This window comes from Lethenteron reissneri, chromosome 25, assembly GCF_015708825.2.
Source record: "Lethenteron reissneri isolate LAM-NWPU_2019-01 chromosome 25, ASM1570882v1, whole genome shotgun sequence".
Classification (NCBI taxonomy): domain Eukaryota; kingdom Metazoa; phylum Chordata; class Hyperoartia; order Petromyzontiformes; family Petromyzontidae; genus Lethenteron; species Lethenteron reissneri.
Window position 1 is genome coordinate 10,495,573 of NC_083803.1, and position 13,572 is coordinate 10,509,144.

The window sequence follows — 13,572 nt, forward strand, 5'->3', positions numbered from 1 at the left end:
ATGTGTTTGTGATTTATTGTTTTTGGCAAAGTCCTAGAGACCTGAGGGAATGTAATTGAAGGATGCATGGCTTTGGCGCGAGCAGAAATTCCTTAGCTAAATTAAACCCAGAGTCCAGGTTTTATATCAGACGGTATATGACTCCTCAAAAGATCGTTGTTCCGAGTATATGAGATTAACATTGCAGTGTCATAATTTAATAATGGTAGATTTATCTAATGCAGTATAAGTGCTGTTATTAGTCTTACAAAAATGTAAATTACCTTTCCTGCAATCAAGTTTATGGTTGGAAATAGTTTACCGTGATGAATCTAAAAAAAATGTTTCATTTGAATTTGTACAGTGTGTATGAACACCCTTTTGTGTATTATGATATTTTCGTTCACATTCGGTTCAAGATATGTATGTAGCGTATGAAAAAACATTACTTTAATGCTGTATTCGACTGGTCTAATTGCCCTTTCAACCTCTTGTTTTCCAGGGGAATCGGAAAATGATGAGGTATCGTCACTCAAGAAGGAGCATGTTCTCAAGTTATTTAATTATATCAGCTCGTGGCCACAGAGGTAAGATTAGGGCCTCTTAAAGCATGCCCTGGTTTATTTGAACCTTGAAACAGCTGTCCAAGCTGCTCCTGGGTCTGTGAATGGCATGTGGTGCTGACTGTAATGACTGAAAGGTAATGCAGGGGCAACTGTCTGACCAGGCTAAAGATCTATCTGTAGGGAATTTCAATTCAATTTAATGCATTTGTGCTCATTTGTATTTTATAATTATTTAACAGACATTCGAATGTAGGTGGTAAGGTGATAGTCATTAAACTAATTCCAAGAAAACTTAGTAAATTCGGTTAGAATATTTAAGCAAATGTTTCAAAGACAGAAAAATATACACTGTCATCATCATTAATAATCATCTGAATGTTGTAGTCTGTATTTATATAATTGTCAAACCCTGCAATGATGATTCTTTAGATTTGACAGTGGATTATTGTGCTGGCTGTTTCTTTTACTGCTTGTGCATATGTTTACGTACATAACAATTACATCAAAATATAATTAATAGCAGAAAGATTATTCTAATTATTGCACATTTTGCATGTTGAGAACTCACCTGTCCAGTAGTATTAAATGATTCAAAGCATGGGTCATTATACCCCACTACTCATTATCTGTATCTGTAAAGTGTACATATTAGATGACCATTTCTGTTTCTGGAGACTAGACTTTCCTGAAAAAATGTGAGTGAAATGTGTCAGATTATCTACCAGCAGTTTAAAATAGTATGGCTGCCTTTGGAGTGATATGAGTGTGTGTAAAAATAAACGTTTCATAGCTTATAGATGTGGAGAAATGTATCTTCAGGAGCATGACATTGTTAAATCCGTAAGAATATTGCCAAGATTTTGTTGCATATGATAATAATGAGGTTGGGTCACGATTGCATCTGATCGAACTGCCTGTGACATTTCAAATAATCGAATTATTGAGTTATGTTTTTATTGAAAGGGACACAGATTGATTTTATTCGTTCAGGTGAAGGTCGGATATTTAGACAGAACCAGGCAACTGTGTTTTAAATACTTTTTAAATTAATTGTTTTTATTAAATTAAAATCGGTGAGGGTAGAATGCAAGCTTTATGTATTGTGTCTACCAAATGTCATGGTCATTCACCATGCTTTAATGCTGCTCTAAGTATAGCGTATAATTACACAAGTCCAAAGTTCATCCCTGTACTGTGCTTTTGTTTATTTTAATTGGATTCAATAAACCTAGCCGTTTTCATCACATTCAGAACAATCCAAGCAGCCACTGCTAGCTGCCAAAAGTTGGCACGGTGAATGAGTGGTTGGTGGAGTTGCACTGGAGAACTGATGTTCTCATTGCTTATGTTTACCAGGGCTAGGTGGACTATATTTGCTTGTCTAAATGCAGATTGCCCTACATATCTTAAATCGTTGGGTTCGACTGAAATGTGGCAATCAAGAAACAGTGTTATATTTTGATTGAGGCTACAGCGTAATTATATGGCTGTTAAGTCCACTTATTGCTCTTATCCATGCTTGCCTTACATCATGGGACCTTCTTTGCTAGTACCAAAATATCAGAATAGGACGATTGCTTGTGTTGTGATTGAAATGTTGTGATTTTGTATTATTTCTCTATCTACGAGACTTTACCGAAATAACCAGAGTATGAATTCCTGCCGTCACGAAAGCTTTTAAGTCAATTATGCATTGTCTTTGAAACTGAGTGATCTACACCAGAGACAGATTTCTTTTGAGCCTAGTCTCAAAACGGTGTTAGACCAGAGGATGTCTTATGGTCTAACACCGTTTTGAGACGAGGCTCAAAAGAAAGCTGTCTCTGGTGTGGACCAATCAGTTTCAAAGACAATGCAAATATTATCAGTGTTTTTTGTTTGCATTCTGACCACAAGTATTGTGGTCAGAATGCAGACATGATTCCTTGCAAAAGGTTTAAGTTTAGTGTTTTAACATCTTAACACCTGTTTGTTGCCAGAAAAAAGGGGAAAACCTATTCGCATGCTTGCCTTCTTGGCATTGCAGGGAACCTGAACATAAATAAGTTTTTTAAAGAATCAATGTTGTTCCAGGTAAAAGTCACTTGCCATCCCTTGCCCCCCACCCCTTTGCATGAAAACAAATTCATGCTGAGAGGTTTGTTTCTAATGTGTGGTGATTTATGAAGGCATGTGGGTAAATATGATGGAGCAATACATTAAAAGAGGTTATTTTAGGCCTAGCAATATCTGGTTCTCACTGCCTGTCTACATAGCCAAATAGATTTTACATTTTTTAAAATCTCATGACCAATGAAAGTATTACATACAGTACTATAATTCATATATTTCATGAATTACATTAGTGATAACCTATCTTGGATCGTCAAAACATATGCTGGAGGACAGGTTTATTGGACCAGATTTTTGTAGCCCACGTATTTTTTTCATTGATTATCCCTCGCTAGATATACCAGCAGTCGTCTGTCGCATATAATTTTATATCTGTGTATTGTGTGGGTGGTAAAATAATTGTACAAGTCAAGATGTGTTCATTCAAGTGTTCCAGTTTTAAAGAAAATCACAGTTCTTTGCTTTATTACATGGTTTCCTATTCAATGGATTTATAAACAAGGCAACTCCATTTAAGTACATGTGTTTATGAGAAGGCAATGAATGTAGTTTTCGGCTAATTATTTAATTCAATAAGTGAGCATTGGTAATTGTGCTGTAACACTGCTGCACCAAAGAGCTGGGACATGTGGTGGCCATGTTAGTTGTTTGCTGTCAGTTTGCTGCAGTAGTGTGAACTGGTCGGGCCTTGTTTTCACTGTCAGAGGTCATTCATAATCCCAGATGATGGCCTACTTTTGACTAGGAGCACTGTTGGATTGGCGTGGTGTGCAGACGGCAGTAGCCGTTTTAATGTCCACTTTGTACGATAGCCAGTTTTGTGAATCTGCATCCACATTGCAGCGCTGAGGGTGACATTCCGTGGGGGTTTTTTGACGTTGAACCTTTGGACTTGTGCACCAGCACTGCATTTCTGTGAACTCTAGCATCCCTTTTTCATCCGCAACATAATACATTTAAAAACATTGCGTGTGAATGTTTGCTTAAGTATGTGTAGTTTATATATTTTTGTTTTACATTCACCAGGAATACATTGTACAATTACATATGATTGATTTTATAGAAATTTGTTTTCCATTGGTCATAGTTACATGAAACAGCTGTTGGAATGCACCAGTGTGGCACAGTGGTAAGACTCGTGCCTCACAGCAAGAAGGGCACCTGGGTTCAAATCCTGACTCGGGTGCCTTTCTGCGTGAAGTTGGTATATTCTCCCCCGGATCTGCATGGTTTCCTTAGCAAAAAACCATACAATATAACTGGTATGGGCCAAACTTCCCAAGCTTAAACATTTCCTGCAAATTACTGAATTGGTATTATACATAGCAGCATCGCCCCCTGCTGTGAAAATTTGGCAGGACCCTCCTGAAAAAGTCTTGAGACTCATTGTAGCTTTCCCAGGTAAACAAGTGGAAATAGATAAAAACCACGTCAGTCAAGCTATGTACAGGCATTACGAACGCCCTTACGAACCAGCTTGTGATTGAAAACTGAACCGCAGAACTATTTTGTTCAGAGGTCGATCTAATGAGTCGGCCTCGCGCTCTGAGTGTGTTTGGGTGTGTATGCATGCGGACACGTGTGTGTGAAAGTGTGTGGGGAGCGGTAGTGTAACCGGTTACTGCGCAATGAAATCAGCGACCCGAGTTAGATTCTGGCTCGTGGCCAACACCAGTACCTGGTGTGGTGTGTAAACATCGCCACTGGGGAGACAAAGGCAGCCGGGCATGGTGTTGGCCACCCCCACCCTCTTGTGCGCCGTGCCGGCCTTCATAGTCGATGGTCGCTAACATCCCCCCCTCTCCACAGTCTGTTAAGGCTATACTGGAGATCGTTGTCATTGGGGGGTGTGTGTGTGTTTTTGTGTGTGTCTTTGTGTGTGTCTTTGTGTGTGTCTATGTGTGTCCAAGCGTGCCCCGTGTGTGTGTGTCTTTGTGTGTGTCTTTGTGTGTCCAAGCGTGCCCCGTGTGTGTGTGTCTTTGTGTGTGTGTGTCTTTGTGTGTGTCTTTGTGTGTGTCTTTGTGTGTGTCTTTGTGTGTCTATGTGTGTCCAAGCGTGTCCCGTGTGTGTCCCGTGTGTGTCTTTGTGTGTGTCTTTGTGTGTGTCTATGTGTGTCCAAGCGTGCCCCGTGTGTGTGTCTTTGTGTGTGTCTATGTGTGTGCCCCATGTGTGTCTTTGTGTGTGTATGTGTGTGTCTATGTGTGTGTCTTTGTGTGTCTGTGTGTCCAAGCGTGCCCCGTGTGTGTGTCTTTGTGTGTGTCTTTGTGTGTGTCTTTGTGTGTGTCTTTGTGTGTGTCTTTGTGTGTGTCTTTGTGTGTGTCTTTGTGTGTGTCTTTGTGTGTCCAAGCGTGCCCCGTGTGTGTGTGCAATTATGGTGACTGCTCCCCTTCCGACTACAAGCAAGCATCAGGACTGAAATGAAAATAAAACTGTTTTTTTTGTTTACTTTACTTTACGTTTTAGTTATTATACAGTATTCTTTACAGTGTGAGATGCAAATGTAAATATGTATTCTTAATTATGAGTTTAGCAATGCTTCCCTTTTTATTGAACCGTAACACATTTCATAACGCTGACCGTACCGACTTATGAACTGTTCGACTTAAGAGCCGTTCTACTAACGACGGGGTCTCAGGAACGAATTAGGTTCGTTAGCCGAGGACTGCCAGAAACCATAATTACATACACATCACAGTGGCACTTTGATGAGGAACATACTCTTACTTTATCCTGCATATATACATGTATAAATTGCCATGTACATTACTATAGACATTACGTTATACATTATTCTAACTTTGCCTAGTGGCCCGCCATTGCAATCCCAAGGGGAAAAATCAATGGGCCAAACTGGCACATGAAAGTATGTTGCGCAAAAATTATAATGTTCTTACACATAAGCAGATGTCGATATGTGCACTGCTTACAGTATGTAAGCAAATTTGTGAACTACCTGATGAGGACTGAAGTTCGGGTTTTGCACCGCCACAATAGTTTCATTTTAACCTTCACTTCATTTCCTCCACACCCACCTCAATGCCTCTAAGGCAAACAAGTTGACCATTTTACTGAACACCGATGAGATTTCTCTGCCTTAATGCTCAACAACTACGTTCGAACAACACCTTTAGTATAGGGACTCCAAACCATCACATGTATTGTCTGCCTTTAGGAACAGTGTGGTTCTGCAGACTACCAAGGTCATGTGTGCATGCCATTATTAACTGAATATTAAAACTTGCGAGTACAACAAGCGTCAACCTTTGTCTCATTTGACCTTGGCGCTTTCCAAAATACACTTCGTCGCCAGTATGTAGATTTCCAGAGTTTTTACACGATAATCGAATGTAAATAATGAGGGACTATGTTGTAAATGGACATTCTTGAATTTTATTTTTTAAAACGATTATCTTATCTTGAATGTATATAGCGCTTTTATCCAATCACAGTTATGTTACATTGTGTACAGTGTTCATACTTAATGTGTGCAAATGTTAACAGTAGCATATTTAAAATACCTTTGCTTGGCAGCCTTGGCTCATGTATAATGTACACTGCCTAAAACTGAATTTGATGGTGAAAAGGCTGACAGCAGTTTTAAGTTGTGCTGCTGAAAAGTTAGGTTTAAAAATTATGTGCAAACTAAAATTCATAATGGATAATTTAGTTAATAAAATATGCTCCCAGCAGTGTTAAAATGCAATGTGAAATGATTTGTTGGGAAGGTTTCATAACCAAGAAATGTAACATATTAGTTGACTTTAACACAACAACTAATCTTTGTGCTGCTTTTGGCTTGCCAAGAGATGTCTGCCTTAATGCTCAACAAGGGGAAATAAATCCTCCATGTGAACATGCTCAACACAGCTGTAGTTGTCTTTGAGATCACCAGCAAGGGCTTGAATTTACTCTGAATTGTTGTGGCCCATGGCATTCTTTCAGATCCTAGGTCTGCTGGTGAAATGTAGAGTGTTATCGTTAAAGGATGCGTTGCACATTTCTTTTAGAACAATGTGTCGTTTATTTCTTGTCGTTTATTTGTTGTCGTGTGACTGAAAACGGCCACTTGTTATTGGCATCATTTTTGTCACCTTTCTTGGAGGACTGTCTTAAGTGTGTGATTGTTCAATCACATTCAACGAATTGGTGATCACATTTAGTTTCTGAGTTAATCATGTGGTAATGCACGAATGGCATGATTCGTTTTTATAAGTTGCATGAATTTTATATTGCCATGAATCATGTACTCGAAAGATAAACGATTATCATAATATATCCAAGTTAGAACATTTTCAAAGGAAAATATAAATAAGTATATTAAATACATACATTCATAAAATGTAACAGACGAGTAAAGCACCAAGTAAAAAAACATAAAATTGAATGGAAAATCAGTGCAGTCTAAATGTTCATAAATGACATTAAACGTAAAAGTATTCTTACAGCTGTCAAACGATTTCATTTAGCCAATTAATACATGCAGTGCCATGGTCCCGGTGATTTTTCATGGCCTCACAACCCCATGCGGCCACACCAGCAGGCAGCAAACTGAAAACCCCAGGTCAACCTGTTGGGTAGATTGCTTGTGAACTCCCAGCCAGAAATGGCAAGTGCAGGAGCGGTTGCCCTTCACAATTTTGGCGTAGAAGAAGCCACGTGATCTCTTTATTTGCACATAGGATGAACCAGAGATAATCACTTAGTCTTTACAGCTTTTAAAGGTTAGTCGCCAAAAAGTATTGCAGGCAGTGTAGCCATCTGGCCTCAGGTTATCTGAATAATAATTATAAAAGGCTGAGAATTGATAAATTAGCAAGATTGAACCTGCGGGACTTTATATGCATAATAAAACAAAAATGGGAATTTAAAGTCTTAACGTTGACAGTTTTAGAATTACTCGAGTATCTAAAACACTTGATTATTGTCTACGGGTAGCAGCAGCTGTGCCTGTCGACTACTGCGCAGATTAATGCGCGGCTAATGAATGTTCTGCATTCTGTTATGGTCGTGCTTATCAAAGCATACGTTCTTTGGATTCACTTAAATATGGCCTCCAAACATGATCACCGTATTACTACTGGATCCCCATTCCAGGGAAAATTGTGTTTGGTTTTGTAACTCTTTGGAGCAAGTGTTTTCTTTTTGTCATGCTGAACATCGTCTTCTATTTTGTGTACATGTCGTGTTTTTGTTGGCAGCCACACTGCCTTCAAAGTTTAATTGTCTTAAATGTTCATTCTTCATGGTATTTCACTGCAAGCTGTATTTTTTTATTCCGGAACAGGCACAATTTTCATTGACACAATGACATGCAATATCAATATATTTCGAACATTTTAATATTACCCAAATCACCTGGAATAGGCCTAACCTCTCCAAATTTTGGATGGGCAACTTTCATGTGTTATAGAGTTTTATATATTCTTCATGGTGATACGGTGGGCAGCAGTGGGGAGTTCGGCAAAATCCTTTGTTAGCAATAAGAATGACAATGCCTTCGTTGGAACCAACACAGATGCCAAATATTTCACGTTGTTTCCGCTTCACTGAGACGATAGATATTTATAGTTTTAATGGAGTGTTTTTTAAAATATAAAGTAGCAAATTTAGATACGCCAGCCAGCAACCCTACTTATTTTTAACAGTATGTAATTGTACAATGTATTTATGGGAATAGTTTTAACATCAATGGCTGTGTGTAATGACAATAGGTGGACACTTGAACGGCTGTCAGCAAGACGTGGTCTACATATGCAAGCTCTGTTTAACAAACATAACATTATCCATTTGGGCAATCTATGGCTGGTATGGGCCACCTGTTAGTGTTAACAGGGATTAGCTTGAATTCCACACCGATTCCAAGACTCGCATTTCAGTCCGTGTTTTTCAAGAGTGCACACGGCATTTGCCACCAATTCCGAGAACAAATCGATAAGTGGACGTTTTCATTTCATTTTGACTAAATATTTGACATCACGTGGCATTAAAGCTTGAACAATCCTGACTGTCAATTATCTGAGCGAGCCAGTGCATTTCACAGTTGACCCATGGCTTGGGTGCGTTTTTGATTCCTCGACATGCTGCGTCTCTACCTCCCCAACCTCAGGCAGTGCCTCTGCTGCTTCAAGGAATATAGGAATCTGGAGGGCTTCAGCCAGGTGCTGTTGGAGCTGATCCGACTCGCCGTGAGCCTTGTATGTTGCCTTCGGAACAGCCTACAGCCCAGCAGCTTGAAGCCACAACCACAGGCAAGACCCCAAGTGCAGACCCTGCACTGCTATCAGCTGAGGATGGAAGCACATCCATTTAAATACAAAATGGAAATGGGCTGAGATATGTATTTAAACATTGTGAAACATATCTGTTAATACATTTGTTTGTAAATATATGTACTTGGTATACAATCATTGGTGGATTAAGAATAAGGTTTGCTATGTTCTTTGGGTCTTTTGGTAAAGTCACGTAGATAGGTTGAAAGAAAATAACAAAACTACGACGTTTCGATCGCAACATAAGCGATCGTCATCATGACGATCGTAGTTTTTTGTTATTTTCTTTGAACCTATCTACGTGACTTTGCCGAAAGACCCAACGAATATGAATTCCTGCAGTCACGAAAGCTTTAAGTCAATAAGGTTGCTTCTAACTAAAATTGTATCAGTCTGCCAGCTTACAGCTATATTCAAAGCTGTCAAAATATTTGTGTGCTGTGTTTTACCAAAATTGTTTTAGCTGCCCAGTTAGATGACATATACACGGTACTTTTGGTGTTGTTAGTCTGCATTATGCATTACATTCATGTCTGATGAAATTCAGAATATAATCGACATCCTTTCAGTGTGCCAGGTGATACTAAAATCGATATAACTGAAAGATGAAAACGAGCACATTGATTTTTGCAGACACCTCGCATACATATCCTCCACAAGTTCCTGGCTCACTGCAAAAACAAATTAATTGCTGGCAAATGGCGTCGCACGCTCAACAGGTTTTGTCCTTGTCACTGTTGAGCGACTGGCATTTTGCATCTTTTCCGTGCCAGCTCTCGGATCGTGTTGCGTAATTGCCGTGCTGTGCGTCCTGTGCTGTGCGTAGCTGGACGCCGACATGCAGATGGACTTTGAAGTGAAGGATGCGCCCCGACTGCTGGATTCCGCAGTCGGGGGTGCAGCTGCCCGTGTCTTGGACGGAAAGGATCGGCGGGAAGGAGATGTTGGCGGTGGCGGCGACGGTGGAGGGGCCTGCTCGGGGGATGGTGCCGAGGAATCGGAGGTGTCAGCCGGGTCGCCTGGTGCGGCGGAGGAGGACTGGAGCAGCTGGAGCATTGAGGAGCAAGAGAAGCTGCTGCTGAGCATTGCCAAGATCTTCCAGATCCAGTTCCCTCTCTACACGGCCTACAAGCACAACACGCATACCACCATAGAGGCAAGGCGCGCTCGCAATGCTTGGCCATTTATCTCTGCAGTTTAGCATTTGCGAGGTATTGAAAACGTGCTCAAAGAGGTTATTGAAGGGGTGGAATTCAGAATCTGAATCTTTATTAAACCTGGAGAAATACAATTCGCTATGAAGCTCGTTTTCACATGTCCAGGAATGGGTGTTTCTTGGCAAGCCCATCATTTTTTATAAGTGGCCACATCTGTCATTTCTCTCTTCCTGGCAGAGAATTAATATTTAACTTTTAAGTTCACAAGTTTTACTTAATAACATGATAAACTTGCCCACAGAGTGAAAAGTTTTGAAATAATTCATTCTTGTCGAAATATATATTGTTGCCCTTTATTACAAATAACTTGGAAATGTTGAAGTCTGGTTGCCTTTGGAAACGGGTTGTAAAATCACGGTAACATTTTGTGATGACCTTGGCATATTCGTTAAAAAGTATTGCTCGCTCATGCTGGATGGTTAATGATTATGGATCATTTTCTGATCGTTGAAAATAATAGAATAAATGTGAAACTGCATAGGACAAATGAAAAAGAAATTGCTTTATCGGAACTCATTCGAATTCATTATGAGCACTCCATTCTCATTTGCTTTTGCTTAGAAGTGTTTTGTTAATGCTATTGGTTTGATAATATAATGCATTTCAATGTCAGCGATTCACGTGTGCACTTTTGCAGACAGGATTAGAAGGGCGGTGAGTAATGCATCAGAAGTTTCAGAACATGGTGCTCTCATTTCATAACGTTTAACTCAATCAAAATGCTATTTTATACAGTGAGCTGTAGACAGCCTTGCAGAGAGGGTAAAGGACTTGTTATTGTCTCAATCTCAGTTGTTTAAAGAGACAAAGATGATGATACGGGACCTGTTGAGTATTTTTTTTGTGTTGTTTAAAGAGGTGAATATGTTTGAAATGGGATATTGAAACAAAGCCACGTGTTTTAGTTGCATCTTAACCCAGGACCAAGACTTTCTCCGGGTCTGACTGCTGGGGTTTAGAGTGCTTGTCATTGGTAAATGGTTTTAACAGCAACTGTAAATCTCCAAGTTAGTTAAATTCTATAGGATTATGTGGGTATCATTAAATTAAACCGTGGCATCTCTTATTATTAACGAAATTAGAGCCAGAATTGTAAATATACACATTTTCAGGTGTGTGTGTTTTTTATAGTAAGGTCCAAAATCCTGTGCAACCAAGAAGGCTCGTAAATTAGTGATCCAGTGCTAATAGGTCATTCTAATTTTCAATATTCTGCTGGATTTTGCCCTTGAAAACTTGGAATTTCTAAAATACAGTCTCCATTATGTCTCTAAACCTTTGTCTAACTGTATATAAAATGCATCACCATTGTGTGCAAGGGAATTTAAATTATCTGTACATTGTGGTTTCTTTATATGTTTTGTTTGAAATTTCTCTTTAGGACATTTCGACAGCAGAAAGCAATTTGTTGGGAGCTTTTTGTGACATGAATGTAAGTTGAATGCAGACTTCTTTTTACAACCCTTTGTTCCTCTGCAGGCTTATTTGTACATTCCAAATCACTGCATGCAGCTCTTTTATGCTCTTTAATTAATCATTTTGATCCCAACAGTAGGTGATTGGTTTGTAAGTCTATATATTGTATAATGGAGTTTCCTGGCTGGCTGCTGGCTCCACTGCCCTTTACTCCATTAGTGCCTGCCACCAAAACGGTAGAAGAAGTTCGGAAAACGTAAAATATTTAGCTTCACCGAAGACATGGGCGTACCGATTCCAGAAGACTAACACTGTTCATTTAAAATTGCTCTAACGTTTCAATGTGTGCTCCAATTGTAATTCTCTTGCCAGAACATCCTTAAATCTTAGAAAATAGAAAAAAAAACATCACTAATGTAGAAAAACAGATGACTTGTATTGCTCCGAGTACAGGATTGTGAAATGAGTGAAAATTCCAGCTGTCTCTGGTTTTCCATTACAGAGCAATGGGTTCTCCACGGGTTGAAGTAAAAAATAAGTTAATTCTTCTGCTCGTACACTTTTGACTTTAAGCGACTTAAGCAAACCCCCCCCCCCTACCTTGAGTGAAATTCAGAATCTGAATGATAATCTTTATTTAGACTGATGAGCTTTGAAGCCCCTATTTCACAGATTTGCAGTAGGAGCGAGTCAGCAAATTACAGCAACAAACATTGCAACAAAAACAATTGTTGTGGCTATCCACTGTGAAGCATTAATAAAATTTCCTCACCTATGATGACTAAAACATGTTAAGACCACACACTGTGGACTGCATTTGTCGTGCTGTAAACTGCCATCGCCGCCGAGAAATCACTGAAACTTCCGGGTGTCCGTCTTGGCCATGTGAGCAAGTCTTCTGTCACGGTGGTATTGCCTTTGACGCGGCCACTGTTTCTGTTGCGTGTGCAGGACGTGGAGGTGCCCCTGCACCTACTGCGTTATGTCTGCCTCTTCTGCGGGAAGAACGGACTTGCACTAATGCGGGAGTGCTTTGAGTTCGGCACACCCGAAACCCTGCCGTTCCCCATCGCGCATGCACTCATCACCCTCGTGTCAAACGTGAGTGCTGGCCGAGTTTTCCTATTGGAAGAAATTCATCTCATAACCGTGTAAAATGTTTCTTTGTACGTGCCGCCATCCACCGGTAGATATTCGTAACTGATAGTGATTCCCGTGCAGAAAAAAAGTTTTTTAAGGTGGACGCTGCGTGACCACCGCCCCTACCACTTCACTTCACCTATTCAGATTCCAAAGAACACAGGATGAGATGTTACTATCCATTGTGCAAGCACTTCCAAGAGTTCATGAACAGTGAGCCTGGTGAAATTTGGGGAGCGCATCGTCAGTAGTGACCCTTTGGTTCCTAGGGTGTTTCGGCCTTTCATACTATACACCCTCCCCAAAGGCGGCCAGCGACAGGGTGATCAATCCTACGCTTGCGTCCCATTCCCAATTAGTCATAGGAGTTGCCTTGTTGTTGGTAGCCAACATCCCATAGCCTGCTGCCCACAATGCTCACAATTTTTTTTTGCATCCGGAGCATATATAGAACTGTATTTACACCCTTTATTTGTCCTTTATCTATCCTGTACTGTGACATAAAGGGATATTCACCCCATTAGTTCATTGCGCTTTGGAGCATTTTCTTGCCTTGTAGCACTGTGCACGAATACTTTTACGACAACACAATGTGTGCTCCAATTGTGTTGTCGTAAAAGTATTCGTGTGTATGAAGAACAGCACATGCCTTCTATGGGATTGCAGGGAACAAGAGGGCTTTGTTTTTTAAGATGAGTATTAAGATATGAGTAGCACTGTGCACGAATACTTTTACGACAACACAATGTGTGCTCCAATTGTGTTGTCGTAAAAGTATTCGTGTGTATGAAGAACAGCACATGCCTTCTATGGGATTGCAGGGAACAAGAGGGCTTTGTTTTTTAAGATGAGTATTAAGATATGAGTAAAAGG

At 40.0% G+C, this 13,572-nt stretch overlaps 1 protein-coding gene across 3 annotated transcripts in view; it reads left to right on the top strand.

Annotated features, from left to right (window-relative positions):
- USP34 (ubiquitin specific peptidase 34) overlaps positions 1-13,572 on the top strand; it is a 79,853-nt gene that overhangs the window by 2,421 nt on the left and 63,860 nt on the right. For all 3 annotated transcript variants that reach the window (XM_061559254.1, XM_061559256.1, XM_061559257.1), the window contains exons 2-6: positions 482-566; positions 8,764-8,905; positions 9,753-10,082; positions 11,525-11,575; positions 12,511-12,660. In XM_061559254.1, coding sequence (XP_061415238.1) covers positions 482-566; positions 8,764-8,905; positions 9,753-10,082; positions 11,525-11,575; positions 12,511-12,660 — 758 coding nt within the window. The remainder of the gene's footprint in view (positions 1-481; positions 567-8,763; positions 8,906-9,752; positions 10,083-11,524; positions 11,576-12,510; positions 12,661-13,572) is intronic.